General features: G+C 36.5%; 1 protein-coding gene across 1 annotated transcript in view; it reads right to left on the bottom strand.

Moving 5' to 3' along the window:
- Dnah3 (dynein heavy chain 3, axonemal) overlaps window positions 1–16877 on the bottom strand; it is a 367976-nt gene that overhangs the window by 179675 nt on the left and 171424 nt on the right. The window contains exons 35-36 of the mRNA XM_069827040.1: window positions 10641–10879; window positions 6290–6473 (exon numbers count right to left, since the gene is read on the bottom strand). Of these exons, the coding sequence (XP_069683141.1) occupies window positions 6290–6473; window positions 10641–10879 (423 nt within the window). The remainder of the gene's footprint in view (window positions 1–6289; window positions 6474–10640; window positions 10880–16877) is intronic.

The raw sequence follows: 16877 nt of genomic DNA, 5'->3' as shown, positions 1-16877 counted from the left end.
AGAGAATGTATAGGCTATCCCCTCACAAAACAAATTATGTCCTACTCATCAATTCCTGTAACTAAACACTGTCTCTACTCGAGATTATCGACCTAATCGCGATTACGGTTGTCACATGTTGTCATGTGTACACATCAGTTAAACTCTATCCTCTATGGCAGTGTTTCTCAAACTTTTTCCACTTTTTAATCTAAAGTGTAACTGCGGAATCCTTGTACCATTTTATTAGTATTTAATAATTAACAGACAAGTGAAAGCTAGTATCTCAATAATTCTGTTAAGTGGGACGAATGTACCTATTTGCTTTTTAAGCCTGCAATCTGGTTTTATGGCGGAAAGTTGTAGTCTCATTTCTACTGTACTTCTGCATTTTGTCTTTTCGGTATATTTGTTTTAGTGAACACATACACAGAGAATCCAGTGAAGAAAGTAATAAGTATTATTTTTTGTTTTAGATGTTCATTAAACATATTATTATTATTACGCATATTATTGGAATATTATTATTATTATTATTATTATTATTATCATACATATTCTTGGATTATTATTATCTATGGTTTCATGTTATTATTGATTCATATTTTCGTAACATTTATATATTTTTATAATAATCACTAAGTATAAAATAGCCACCGGAGCAGCCCAGTCAGTTAAGGCGCTTGCCTATTGATCCAGAGTTGCGCTTGGGCGCAGGTTCGATTCCCTCTTGGGCTGATTACCTAGTTGGATTTTTTCCGAGGTTTTCCCCAACTGTAAGGCGAATATCAGGTAATCTATGGCGAATCCCCCAGCATCATCTCTCCAAATACCATTTTGCTACCACCAATCCCATCGATGCAAAATAACCTAGTAGTTGATACAATGTCGTTAAATAACTAAGTAAAAAAGTATAAAATAAAATTTAAAACCATATATTGTACTCATGGAACCCAAGAATATACTTTGAGAAATGATGCTATATAGTAATTCAGCAGTTTTCCAGACTAAATGAAGAGTGGCCTAGTGTGTACATACAGTACATTTTCGGAAATTGCGATCAGAGATAATAGCAATATGGTAACCACGACTGGAGTAACCAGTATTATAAACAGTAAAGACTCCTGCAATGACATAGGATAATGTTTTCAGAACATATAATATGCTACCGTGCCACATGCTGCAGCTGCGGTGATGGTCAGAGCAGACCTAAGAGGTGTGGTTATAAGCACTAGGGAACTCTCGGTTCAGGACATGAGACAAGGGCAGTATTTATTTCAATGAAAGATGGGAAGCAAGTCGTACACTTAGGAATACAAAAGAGAGATTACTTGAAGGAAAAACTGAATGAGGTCGAAACAAATAGTAAGAATAAAAACATTATATATATATATATATATATATATATATATATATATATATATATATATATAAGGGAATAAAGGAATTTAAGAATGGATATCAGATAAGAGTAAATAAACTCAAGGATGAAAATCGTAACTTGCTTGCAGATTCTCATTCAATCCTGAATAGATGGAAAAATTATATTGGGCAACTACTAAGTGTACATAGGCCAAATAGAAATGATAGGGATGAAATTCAAATATAAATTGCTGAGCTATTTATACCCGAACCCACATTTTCTGAAGTCGAAATTGCGATAGAAAAGCTGAAAAATTATAAGTCTCCAGGTACCGATCAAATTCCAGTAGAATTAATACAAAATGGTGGGAGAGCAATGTCTAGAGAAAATTATAAGTTCATACGTACTATTTGGGAAAAGGAAATTGTACCAGAACAATGGAAACAGTCCATAATTGTATCTATCTTTAAAAGGGGGGGGGGGGAGGGCAAAATTAACTGTAGTAATTTTCGAGGAATATCACTTTTGCTGACGTCATACAAAATTTTGTCCAATACTCTTTTGAGAAGATTAACTCCATATGTAGATGAAATTATTGGGGATCATCAGTGTTGTTTTAGGCGTAATAGATCAATATTGATCAGATTTTTTGTATTCGACAGATATTGGAGAAAAAATGGGAGTATAAGGGTACAGTACATCAGTTAAGAGAGAAGTTTTATATAATATTCTTACTGAATTTGGTATTCCCAAGAAACTAGTTCGATTAATTAATATGTGTCTCAGTAGAACATACAGTAGAGTCCGTATAGGCCAGTTTCTGTCAGATGCTTTTCCAATTCACTGCGGGCTAAAGCAAGGAGATGCACTATGTTGTTGTTGTTGTTGTTTTCTAATGCCAGGCATTTGACAATGAAGTCATTTGACCTCTTGCACTCCAATATTTTTCAAAGATATTATCATGACCAGCCACTGAAGCACAGATTTTGAGGTGTTCCGAATCCATTTCTTGGTTTGAGTTGCACAATGGACAGTTAGGGGACTGATATATTCCAATTCTATGCAGGTGTTTGGCCAAACAATCATGGCCTGTTGCCAATCTAAATGAAGCTACAGACGATTTTCGTGGTAAATCGGGAATTAACTGTGGATTTTGATGCAGAGAGTTCCATTTTTTCCCTTGGGATTGTGTTATCAAATTTTGTTTGTTGAAGTCTAAGTATGTAGATTTAATAAATCTTTTCACAGCGTAATACGTAGATTTAGTAACAGGTCTGTAAGTAGCAGTGCTGCCCTTCTTTGCTAAAGCATCCGCATTCTTGTTTCCCAGGATTCCACAATGGGATGGTATCCGTTGGAATACAATTCTTTTATTGAGTGATTTTAATTGAGAGAGCATTTTAGTTATTTCTGCTGTTTGAGATGAAGGTGTGTGTTTAGAGACTATTGATAGAATAGCTGCTTTGGAGTCTGACAATATAACTGCATTTTTAAATTTACTGATGTGACATAGAAGATTCCTGAGACTTTCACTTATTGCAATGATTTCTCCATCAAAACTTGTTGTTCCATACCCAAGAGATCTATAAAGTGAGAAGAGACAGCACGTAACACCTGCACCGGCACCTTGTTCTCTGGAGATCAAGGATCCGTCAATGTATAAATGAAGCCAGTTTTGTGGAGGGTACCTATATTAATTGTCTCTAAAGACAATTGTTTTAGTATTTCAGTGTTTACTTCTGATTTCAGTATTTCTTCTGTTAAATTTAGATTATATTCTATATTTAATAGAGTTAAAAGGTTTGGTTTAATTTGTAGGTTTTCTTTTAAATTCGGGATATTAATTTTCTGTTTTAATTCTTGAACAATGGATATGAAACTTTTTTGAGTTTTCAATCTACAGAGAGGACTGTATGAATGCCAATTGTTTCCTGGTAATCTAATAAGTTTTTCATATTGAATCAGTGCTTTTTCTTCTATTGTCATTTTGATGCTGTTAATATTAGTGAGGAATCTCATAGAATCTATTGGAGTTGTTTTGATTCCACCAGTAATGAGTCTGAGAGCTTGGTTTTGAACATATTCTATTTCGTTTATGAAAGGTGAAGTAATTAAAATTTCTCCGCAGTATGTCAGCACTGGCTGTATAAACATTTTGTATGTAGTGTTCAAAGTATTCCTAGAGCATCCCCATTTCTTTCCTGCTAGTCTTTTTAGAAGGGAGAATCTTTTACGAGCTTTTTCAGAAATGTATTAGTGAAAAATGGCAAGTTGTAGCCGATTTAAGTGAACACCATATTTTAACGTTTTGGTGGCTATTACCTTTACCTTTTAACTTTGCTCTAGAATATGCCATTAGGAAAATCCAGGATTAACAGAGAGGATTTAGAATTGAACGGGTTACATCAGCTTCTTGTTTATGCGGATGATGTGACTATGTTAGGAGAAAATCCATGAACTACTAGGGAAAACAAAGGAATTTTACTTGAAGCAAGTAAAGAGAGAGGTTTGGAAGTAAATCCCGAAAAGACAAAGTATATGATTATGTCTCGCGACCAGAATATTGTAAAGGTAAAAGGTAAAGGTATCCCCGTAACATGCCATGAAGACACTTGGGGGGCATGGAGGTAGAGTCCCATGCTTTCCATGACCTCGGCACTAGAATGAGGTGGTCAAAATATTGTACGAAATGAAAATATAAAAATTGGAAGTTTATCCTTTGAAGAGGTGGAAAAATTCACATATCTTGGAGCAACAGTAACAAATATAAATGATACTCGGGAAGAAATTAAATGCAGAATAAATATGGGAAATGTGTGTTATTATTCGGTTGAGAAGCTTTTATCATCCAGTCTGCCCTAAAAAATTCTGAAAGTTACAATTTATAAAACTACCAGTTGGTCTGTATGGTTGTGAAACTTGGACTCTCGCTTTGAGAGAGGAACAGAGGTTAAGGATGTTTGAGAATAAAGTGCTTAGGAAAATATTTGGGGCTAAGAGGGATGAAGTTACAGAAAAATGAAGAAAGTTACAGAATGCAGAACAGCATGCATTTTATTCTTCACCTGACATAATTAGGGACATTAAATCCAGACATTTGACATGGGCGAATCCAGAAATGCATATAGAATGTTATGGCAGTCCCAGGAACAAATGCAGCTGTGGAGAGAGTTTTTCTCTGTCATGACTTCTTTGTGGATAAAAGAAAAGAAGCATTTAAACATCAAGACTGTGAAAGCAGTAATTGTGATCAAGACATTCTGATATTTCGTGTACTATCTTTTATGAGAGGATACTGAAAGAAGAAAACCTTTTGGAGGACATAATGTTTCACATAAATGTAATGATAATTCTGATACTGTGTAACTGTAATTGTAAACATTTCAGTCCTGCATTTAACTTATGTTCAAAATAGATATACAGTTATTATGTTGATCTAGATTCATTTTCTGGGCTGAGAGGCCGTGGTCTATTTGTTGGTTTTATACCAGACGTTTCGTCTGCAACTGTGGCAGACATATTCAGTGGAGTGATATCCGAGGTCGCAAAACTATTCTCGGCGTACCTGAAGCAACTGATCCTGTGGCTGGTTGTGCGGGCGTATTTATAGTGCAACTAGCAGGCCGAGGCCTGTTGTTGCTGCAGTCCGCGCCGCTTTGTTCGCTGCTCCCGTTCTGGGTTCCGTCCTTTTGTTGTAGTGGCTTCTTATCTGTTCTGTTTAGGACTGGGTACCAACACTTATTTAGCTTTACGCCTTCTTCCTTGCGATTAAAGTTGTTGTTATGTTTATATATTTCGATCGCTTCTCTATGTAGATGGGAGAAGAAGTGCGCCGTCGTGCTCAAGATGTCCGTGTCCTTGAATCGTATGTTGTGATCGCCCTCTTGATAGGCATGTGCTGCCACTGCCGATTTGTCGATCTGTCCCAGGCGGCAATTCCTATTGTGTTCTGTCAGTCTCGTCCTGACGCTCCGCTGTGTAGTACCGATGTAGACCTTCCCACACGAAGCAGTGGCAGCACATGCCTATCAAGAGGGCGATCACAACATACGATTCAAGGACACGGACATCTTGAGCACGACGACGCATTTCTTCCCCCGTCTACATACAGAAGTGATCGAAATATATAAACATAACAACAACTTTAATCGCAAGGAAGAAGGCGTAAAGCTAAACAAATGTTGGTACCCGGTCCTAAACAGAACAGATAAGAAGCCACTACAACAAAAGGCCGGAACCTAGAACAGGAGCAGCGAACAAAGCGGCGCGGACCGCAGCAACAACAGGCCTCGGCCCACTAGTTGCACTATAAATACGCCCGCACAACCAGCCACAGGATCAGTTGCCTCAGGTACGCCGAGAAGAGTTTTGCGACCTCGGATACCACTCCACTGAAGATGTCTGCCGCAGTTGCAGACGAAACGTCTGGTATAAAACCAACAAATAGACCACGGCCTCTTAGCTCGGAAAATGAATCTAGATCTATAGACTCCGGCCGTGAAAGCCTACACTACAAGTTATTATGTTATTCAACTTTTACGTAGATCATAAGGAAGGTCCCTTTTTTTCTCCTTTTTTAAGCGCTGAAATATTCAGTATCCCTTTTTTTTTGTTTTGGAAATCTGATCACCCTATGTTATGCATACTCTTGGTGAATGACACCTACAGCAAAGGATCAAAGGAAAATAAAACGTTCTAGTATGAATGCAGCTTTATAAGATTGCATTCGAGTTTTACTGATCACCACTTAGTTTCTCCAGCCTTCTCTCTCTTTTTTTTTTTTTTTTTTTTTTGTCTTAGGATATGGAACTGCATAATAATTATCTTATTAAAATTATCCATTACTTCTCTGTCAATCATTAATAATCGTCAAAATAAAACAGGTTTAAAATTATTAGCTAACTAAAATGAGAAGTAGCTTACATTCTAAAAATGTTAATATCTTACAATGTCAACAAGCTCAAGTTTCGTTTTATCTTTGAGATCGAACCAATATCCATGGTCAATCCATTGTCTCAACAATTCAATCGGTGGCTGAGCACCATAAATTTCTTTCTGTGGCATACTTAGGTCATCCACAAATAGTAAACACTGTTTACCCATAGAAGGACCATATACTCCTCTCCTTCGCCTGAAAAAAAAGAAAAAAAAAAGAATATTGTTACAAATTAAAACATAACATTCAAGAGATATGAAAGATACAGATCCATTAAACGTTCTAATAATGAAAATAATACTTTTGGTATTCAGTAGGAACGTGGTGTGAATGCAACACAGGTACCAGAAGTTCGTTACAGTAAGCTAAAGTAACGAGCTGGACTCATATTGCCAAGTTGTGCTGAGGCATGGGTTCGAATCTTGCTCGAGCTCATAGCATAGTGTGGTTTATTCTAAAGTTTTCTCCAACTATAAGGCGAATTTCTGGTAACCTCCTGGAGAATCTTCATATTCACTTTGCCAAATACCATCTTGCTACTACCAATTCCACTGAAGCCATAGCAGCGCAGTTGACATAACGTCGTTAAATAACCGATTAAAAGTAGACTAAAAGTATTTTTTGTTCAGTAGCTTTCTTTAAGGTTCATTTTTACAAATGAAATAATACAGGTAACCTACAGTAACATAAATAGCTTGTTGAACTGTGGTGCCCTTCACTAAATATAGATTTTTCTTTCTTTTTTTAACTTAATGAAAATCAACCTTCCTTTCACAAAAATCAATAGCCATGAAACAAATGATTTAGAGTTTTCACAAATTTCTATGGTTCTCATGATTTGTCATTTCTGTTTTTCGTCTATAACTTTTACATACATTTTATTCGAAATTTGACAGAAATAGTCGTTAACAGCAACCATGACACCAGTACTGACAAGTGTTTTTTCAAACATGTCAGTAAGATTGTGGTGGTGGTAGTAGCTTCAGTAGCAGTAGCAATAATGCATGGTGAGTCCAAGATCTACTAACTCCACAAGACAAAGAGACGAAGTCGACAAAAAAAAACACTACAGCAGACTACAAAAGAAGATACCGGTAGGCCTATTGACACAGTCACTAAAGAACATCTATTTCCGAAACAGACGGGCCATACAAGATCAAATTATCAGCAAGTATAAGTAATTACGACAAACACATCCATAACATGAATGATGTTAACTTCTATACAAAATGTCAAAACAAATCAACAATTATCTACTTGCATAATCAGTGGGTGCAAAGCTTCATCATAGAAAGAATACATCATGAAAAATAATCAAATATGTAAAATAATGCATTATAAATGTATGGTCTCTGAAATGTATATTAATAGTCGAATACTTACCATACCATACTACAAAACATAAAATATAAATTGTGACATAATGCTTATAAATGAAACATTAAAGACATTATTTCTAATCGATGGATGCTTCAGTATCATCTGCATACACTGACCAAAAAGTGCAGAGAGAAAATAGCACAAATATAATATGGCACTGACAATTAAAATTAAAATATTCAGTAAATAACAGCATGTCTACATATTTTCCATAACAATTTATAAAAAGACATTGTTCCCTGTATTTTTTTTTACTACCGAACATTTTCAAATAATTCGACCTGTCCTTCGGCAGTACAGGAGATCTGTCTCCTGAAAACCGCCAGAATACTGATAGTCTGAGAACTCCTTAACCAATGAATGAAACATAGCCCGAATCTGCATGACACATATACTAGTAATACCTGTACTTCGATTTTAAATCATAATTCAATGTAAGGTATAGCTAATGTCCACGTGAAAGTCAATCTGAGGGGTTAAATATTAAGTCTATAAATCATTATGCCCTTGGAATCTATGTCTTTTATCTCATGTAACATTTAATAGGAATAACATGATGTGATTAATGTTAATATTTACATTTTTTTCTACAAAATCCATGAGGAATTTTTTAGGTAAGTGTAAGATACATCAAAGATGCACACAACTAAATGGTATAGAGATATTTTATAATACATAGGCTAAACCCTATCTGTTTCAAAAACAAATAATGATGAAATTTATGAACTAGGACTTCATTATCAGCATATAATCTCATCATTATTAAGGTTAGTAACATTATTCATGGGTTTTCCTTCAAATAAATGATCTTTGTTATAACAAATAATGTTATTAACTAGTCAAACATACAGGCAATACATTTTGTCATAAACAATTTTATGTTTAATGGTTGGTTAAAAACACAAATTAGTAAAGAGGTCTAATGATAATCTGAGAGGTTAAATAATAAGTCCTCTTCTTGAGTTGACAACTGCTCTGCATCTTCTGAGTATGGAGAGAAGTATGGTATCAATATCCACCTGTGGAATGCAATTCCGCTCGTGAGAAAGAATGTTTTTCGGCTGTTGAAGTGTGTGAACATAGCTGAGAGAATGTTCGACCCTTCTTTGAAGTAAATCTCAAACATGCTCAATGGGATTTAAGTCAGAAGACTATGCTGGCCAAGACAACACTCGAATCACTTCATTAATCCATTCCTCTACACTATTGGCTACATATGCACGGGCATTGTCATGCATTAAGGTGAACTCTTTGCTAATCGCTCCATTTCCTGCAAATGGAAGCACTATTGGTTGCAGAATTGTGTCCACATATGTTCTTGCAATTAAGAAGCCTTCGACACAAACGAGATAGGTTCTTCCATCAACCATAACTCCAGCCCATACCATTACTGTACCTCCACTGAGCTTGTGCACATCCTGGACATGGTGAAGCCGCTCACAGTTACCAAGTCGTCTTCATATGCTATGGCCACACGAATCTGGCCACAGTCCAAATCTTGATTCCTCCATGAATAGCATAGCAGCCGTTGTTCCTGTGACCAATCAACATGTTGCTGTGCCCATTGCAGTCTTTTACCATAATTATCCCTCCGCATTGCTGGAAACCTGAGAGGTCATCGAGAATGTAGGTTTGCTTCATGCAGACGATTCCTGATTGTTTGAGCATGAACAGCAATGCCATCTATCTGTAGCAAGTGAGATGCAAGAATTCCTACAGTAACAGTCGGTTCTTGTCTGGTTTGTATTATAACCAAATAAGCCACCAGCGTGGCTCAGTCGGTTAATACGTTTGCCTGCCGGTCTGAAATTGCGCTCAGGCACAGGTTCAATCCCCGCTTGGGCTGATTACTTGGTTAGGTTTTTTCCCGAAGTTTTCCCCAACCGTAAGGTGGATGCCAGGTAATCTATGGCGAATTCTCGGCCTCATCTCGCCAAATATCATCTTGCTATCACCAATCTCATCGACGCTAAATAACCTAGTAGTTGATACAGCGTCATTAAATAACCAACTTAAAAAGAAAACGAACCAAATAGTGGTCTTGCACTGGAGTTGTTAACCATCTAGGACCTGGATGTTGTTACTTTAGTGTTCCTGTCATGCAATATCTGTTGAATAAACTACTTACAATGCTTTGGGATGTCCCTAGAGCTCCAGTAACATCAACCTCATGCTGATTGGCAGCTAACATTCCTATGGCTCTTTACATGGTATCTCTATCCAAGTGTCTACGTTGTTTTTGATTTATCATATTTTCCTATGTTTATACTGTCGACCAGGGTGCGAATTAAGATTTCTGATGAGGGGGGGATAAAATCCTAGATAGAGAATAACATACATAAAATTATTATTATCCTCATTCGATAAGGCTCAACACTTGGTCGCACTGAGTTGCTTGTCTTGCAACTTGATCATAATAATAATAATTGTATCCATGAGCAGGTTAAGATAAGATGTGTAATTCCTAAGTTACTGATTGTTATTAGCTTGCTGGTGATGATAATACATAAATATTATTTTCTTTGCTTACTTCATACTTTATAAAGTACATAAACTCGTATAAAAACAATTATATTTTGTGAGGGGGGGATAGAAGTTATCCCTGGCAGGGATGTTAATATGAATTTATGAGAGTGGGATAACTTTCCAATGGGGGGGGGGGGAATCCTCCTCATCCCCTTGTTAATTCGCATCCTGCTGTTGACTGTGAGTTCAAAATTAGGTTCAACCTTTAAACAAACTCAATGTAACACTATCATAATCACAATCACAACAATTTTGCATTATAAAAACCTAACAAAAGGCAAACTTGTTTATATACTGGTTTCCTTGGTAACAGTAAAGTCACATTGTTGCAATAACTAACAAATGTTCATTGATTGTAACCAAACTGCTAAAAATATTAAATTAATAAGTAATATCCCTAGACCATTTGGTTGTATTTAATTAACGTATCATAGTGTGTGCTGAAATATAACTTACCTATCTAACTTTGACATAATTATATCTTGTGTCTGGGTGGCAGATGTTCGAGCAGAGAAGTTCACAACATTCGGTAAAAACTTGTCCTTGGGAAGACCCATGAGGTAGTTGAGAATGATGGCAGATTTGCCAGTTCCAGTTGGACCTACAAATAAAACTGGAACTTTTGCCTCTAGAAATGTCTTCAAAAAGAATGACTGGCAAGCTGATTCGGTTGTTTGTATAATAAGCTCACTCACCTGAAAGAAAACAATTCTTGTACTGTACCTATATTGATGAACTTCATCAATCCTCAAACAACTAGGTACCATACATTTTCCAATAAAAACAAAATGACTTTCCACTAAGTACTGTAGATCCTGGATTCAAGTGGAATCAGCAGGCCTACTCATGCATCATTTTCTACCTTATTCTCCAGCAATATAAAATATCATCCTATGTTGTTTAAGTTGGTCACTTCAATTAATGCACAGAGATATTTCAGAGATGTTGTCCATAATGCAGATGAATGTAAAAGTCCCTTGATCCGAAACACAATATAGTAGGCCTATAATTATTATGTCATTCATTCATTCATTCATTCATAATAACTGAGATAGGTAAAATATGAAATTTCATATTCTAAACGAAACCTGTTAGTGATAAGGGTACAAGAATTTTCACGTTTCACGATGTGTAATTAACGCAAAAAATGTTTCATATTTCATAAGGTAATATTTTTTCACATTTATGTGAGTTTTTCCCCCTTTTGCTAATATTTATACAACTACCACTGAACCGGGTTTTCCATATTATTGTAAGTAGACAATATTAAGATGTTTTTCAGAAAACTCTTCTAAAGCCCAAGTCATCCATTCTACCAATATTTTTGCATTCTCAAGAGCAAATGAAAGCTCCAAATTTCCCTTTAGAATCAGTGACCTCATAGTGTCAATGAATTCGAGAAGATGAAACAATATAAGTAGTTCCTATTTCACATTTGCTCATTCTTTCAAATCCAGTGAAAGTCTTCCATATCTACTACGTGTAAATTAATGTTTAAACGAGTTTCAACCACCAATTTTACTGTCTATTTAATTTCTACTCTTCTTGCAACTTCATGTTTTTTTTATCGTACAAAACAATATTAAATGACAGAAGGGCAGGGCATGTAGCACATATAGGCGAATCCAGAAATACATATAGAGTGTTAGTTGGGAGACTAAAAGGAAAAAGACCTTTGGGGAGGCCGAGACGTAGCTGGGAGGATAATATTAAAATGGATTTGAGGGAGGTGGGATATGATGATAGAGACTGGATTAATCTTGCACAGAATAGGGACCGATGGCAGGCTTATGTGAGAGCGGCAATGAACCTGCGGGTTCCTTAAAAGCCATTTGTAAGTATAAATAAAATAATAATCGTTTGAGAATAAGGTTCTTAGGAAAATATTTGGGGCTAAGAGGGATGAAGTTCCAGCAGAATGGAGAAAGTTACACAATGCAGAACTGCACACACTGTATTCTTACCTGACATAATTAGGAACATTAAATCCAGACGTTTGAGATGGGCAGGGCATGTAGCACGTATGGGCGAATACAGTGTTAGTTGGGAGACCAGAGGGATTAAAATGGATTTGAGGGAGGTGAGATATGATGATAGAGAGTGGATTAATCTTGCACAGGATAGGGACCGATGGCGGGCTTATGTGAGGGCGGCAATGAACCTGCGGGTTCCTTAAAAGCCATTTGTAAGTAAGTAAGGTATAATCTTTTGCCAGAAAATACACAGTAGTTACTTGAGTTGTTATTGTAACCAGTTATGAGTCCAGACAATGTAAAAACTTTTTTTTGTTTTTGTTCTTTTCAGTGTAAAAAGTTGAGTTATCTAGTTCTTTAATTCAGGTAAGGATTTCATGATGCTGACAAACTGTTTAATTATGCAGACTTATTGTAGGTATTACATTTGATGTCATATTACATATTCGAAAAACTGTTAATCTCTAAAGTAATGTAAGGTTGCTATACATCCCAGACTTTCCGGGACATTACCGGATTACAGTCATCTGTCCATGTGTCCTGTAAGTGCTTTTCAGAAAATGTCCTGGATTTGATCAAAATTGAAAATAAACACCTATTTTTGCTTCATGCAATGGTACATTAAAAATTACCATTCATTTATGCATAAGTCTGTTGTATGTATTACTACATATTGAAACAATAACAGATTTGGAAACATTTCATAAACGAGTTCATTGTCGAAGTATCATAACTTACGATTTTGAAACTGATTGGTTCATTATGTGTGAATCGGTTGCTATTTCAATTTGAATTCGATCGGACAACAAACGGCAACAGTCAACAGTTGCTTGGTGGTTGTTGAGATAAGATGTTCGGTTTTATGCTGCAACAAGTGAAGTAAAGGCGATTGGTGTGTGTGTGTGTGTGTATGTGTGTGTTTTGACTTTTGCAATGCCTCCTACGCGAAGAGGTATAAGAAGGAAGACAATGGCAATGAAACAGTCATGTGCTTAAAGTGTAATTTGGCGTTTTCTGTGTCTCATGGTGAACGGTCAGATATTGCAGCTCATTTGAAGTAAAAAAAAAAAAATTACACTTCAATCTACTTTGATTTCTGGAAAACTTCCAAGTTTTTTTTTTTTTTTTTTAACCCATTAAACCTGAGCGACTGTTATAAGTTAGCAGCAAGTGAGGATACATTTACTTCCTTTAATTCATTCTGTCATTAGCTTCAGTAATATAGCGCACAATTTATTATTGAATATTGTTGGATTGCTCTGTGTAGAGCATAAATTATAATTCGATGGTGTTTGGGTAAAGAAGGTTAAGTCATCTTTGTGCTAACGTAATTTTATTCCCCTGTGAATACACAAGTTAAATTTTACAAGTGGGTGTGCAAAAAATAAAATAATACTATAATTTAATGTGTTTTATTTATGTAGAAATTTATTTGCAATAAGGACCCTAAGTTTAATTTTCATTTATCATGAAAAGAACTTCTCGCATTTCATCAAATAAATTGAATTACAAAAAGGAGTCACTAGCAAAAGTCTTTGCATGTTAGATATGTCACTCTTTCATTTAATGCTATAATTTGACATTGTTGAATCAGTTTTACTATACAAAGAAAAAAACAATCATACGATTATTCCCTTTTTCATGGCTCGTAAGTTGATGTCCCTGTAAGTATGATAAATAAACAAGAAGCAGTTATGGCCGTGCGTAGAATATTTGTAGCCTACCTGATCGGTAAAATTACCGAGATGGGTGAGTTACCCATTTGGTCTCAGCTTCGACTCTAAGGAATATGGTCACTTTACAAAATGAATGTGCTCACCACAGTCTAGTATATAGTCACGAAGTTTGAATTTATGAGGATACTAGGAACAATAGACTGTGCAGGTACAGTACTATTTCGCATTGTCTGTAATGATAGTAGCGATCCTAGTGGTTAGTAACTGTCTATGGATGCATATTTACTACGTATTGAGCTTCGTGACTGTATATACTAGAGCTAGACTGTGGTGCTAACTCTGTTCAACGTGCTGTGCGCTATATTGTGTAAATTAATTTGTTTCCATAGTCTTATGTTGATTTTATTTTTGACAAGATAAGTTTTCAGTTGCATTGGTTACACCATTTGCTGTTTTCATAAACTTTTATTGTCATTTTAGAGTTTAAGTGGTGTGTACACCATTTGTACGTCATCTCAACATGCCACATAGGAAGAAATCCAATTTCTCTTCTATATCGTCAAGAGTGAAAAGGGGCTAAACTAGCATGAAAATGTGAAAGCCAGTTGGTGTGAGAATTTTGACTCAGGAGACAGAGTGTTAGACGAGCAGAAGCTAGATCTGTCGAGTCAGACTCCCAACGGCAAAACGCCTGGCGGCTGGCACTGAATGCGGAACGTAACGCGCATGCGAGAAAAATCGACGAACGGAATTCGATAGTAGACGTCATGCGCATGCGCGAGAAATTGAAAATGACGATGCACGCCAACAATGCCTGGTAAACGATGCTAGACGTCATGCGCATGTGTGAGCAATTGAAACAGAATGTAGGCTATGTCAAGAATGCTGGACACTCATACCGAACATAATGCTCTATCGCGTTCATTAGAATCGACGACCGAACATGAAGTCCGAGCAAATGCTCAAAAAGAGCGGCAAATTCGAGGGCCTTTGAATGAAAGTGAATCTCACTATTCGAAGTGTCTTGCTTACAGTCGTCGTAGATACGACCAGCACCGCCAGGACGAAGTTCACTATCTGGCTGCTTATCGGCGTGTTGAATTTCTTCGCGAAAATCAATCAACGCAAGAATATGAAGAACGGTTGACGTTAGAGAGAGTTTCGATATATTATAAAAAGGCCATTTCAGTTAAATGTTGCCGACGATACAAATGAGGCTGTATTGAAATAGAATAAAAAACGTAACAGTGAGTTTTCATATGATCTCGCAATAAACTATGCAACGGAATCCAATATCGAGGCAATGGATGTGATCTCTACTTTCTGTTGTGCTCTAAAATTGAAAAACGAGTCTGAAGGTCCACGTTGCTCTTCTGGGAAATTAAAACTATGATTATACTTGATAGTGTGGAAAGTCTGTTTGGAACCAATAAAGTCACCACCAGAACCATTGAAATCACTTCTTATAGGAGAACATGCATGCTCGAAACATTTTATCAGTGCATAGTGTTCTCCTGATGGGCAGGTCTTTCATTGCAAACCTAGTTTTCTCCAATCTTTCCTATTTTCTGCCTTCCTCTTAGTCTCCTCATATGATCCATATATCTTAATTTCGTTAATCATCTGATATCATCTTCTTCCTCGAATAAGGTTCTATAAAAGTGCATTTCAAATGACTTATTTGATGGCAATTTCATGCTAACCTTCAATATACAAGGGCAAGTATACCATCACATAGGTTCTTTTATTCCTCTTGCAAATGAAACCTCAACATTTCTTCAGATAAATTTCATTTCGAACTATGAAACTTAAGTTTTTTTATTTTATTGGGTTATTTTACGATGCTGTAACAACATCTCAAGTTATTTAGCGTCTGAATGAAATGAAGGTGATAATGCTGGTGAAATGAGTCCAGGGTCCAGCACCGAAAGTTACCCAGCATTTGCTTGTATTGGGTTGAGGGAAAACCCCGGAAAAACCTCAACCAGGTAACTTGCCCCAACTGGGATTCGAACCCAGGCCACCTGGTTTTGCGGCCAGATACGCTGACCGTTAGTCCACAGGTGTGTACTGAAACTTAAGTTAATGCGGTACCAGATTGTCACATATTCCAAATTTAAATCGAAATTTAGTTAATCATCATCTTCTTAACAGGTGATAGTCTTAGAATGACTGTTCCGGTCCACAAAAGTTTTCCCGCCATCTCTTCACAGGGTGACTCAATAATAATTTACAAAACATGCTGTATACTACTAATTCCTATGTGAGAGATTTCAGAGCTGTTTTGAATTCTCTCCCTGCTGGTAGGCCTAATCATGATAATTACAAATTAGTAATCAATGCAGATCACAGACCAGCTTCAACTTATAGGAAGCAGTACAGCGAGCCAAGCACTAACGAGGTAGTGGTGTTGATTGTGAATCAAGAATGCGACAGGACATATATTGTTCTGTGTTCTCAAGATAATCGGCTACAGAGAATTGCAGAAACTTACGGTCCATATGCCACTCTACAATATCTGTTGCTGGTTTGCCGTGGTGAAGATAGCTACAACTTTCAAATCTTCAACCACTCTGACACAGGCGCGGAAAATACTCGCAAGAAAACTTCCGCCTCGCACTTTTATTGTTACCGCATCATGTTCATAAAAGACCAATACAACCATTTGCTTCAATTTCGACAACTTCTGAATCAGTTTCTGATTTACATGTATGCAAAAATAGAAACTGAGAGATTAATTTTCATAAGAAACAAATCAAACAAAATTTCTTTCTAAACAATAAGTGCACTTGCAGGATGGCGATACAGAGAACTTGGGCTGCAAGGTCTACCTCAAGCTCATATTCTTTTGTGGCTAGAGGAAAACATATGACCCATCCAAATTGATGATGCCACAAATGCTGAATTTTCTAATCCTGATGATGATTCCATTCTTTAAGACATCGTCAAAAGCCACATGGTCCACGGACCTTGTGGAGTGCTGAATACTCATTCACTGTGCATGAAGGACAGTCACTGCAGCAAGCTTTTCTGAAGCCATTCAT

Source organism: Periplaneta americana, chromosome 1 (assembly GCF_040183065.1).
Source record: "Periplaneta americana isolate PAMFEO1 chromosome 1, P.americana_PAMFEO1_priV1, whole genome shotgun sequence".
NCBI lineage: Eukaryota > Metazoa > Arthropoda > Insecta > Blattodea > Blattidae > Periplaneta > Periplaneta americana.
The sequence above is the reverse complement of the archived record's forward strand: the minus strand, read 5'-3'. Positions and strand labels throughout refer to the sequence as shown.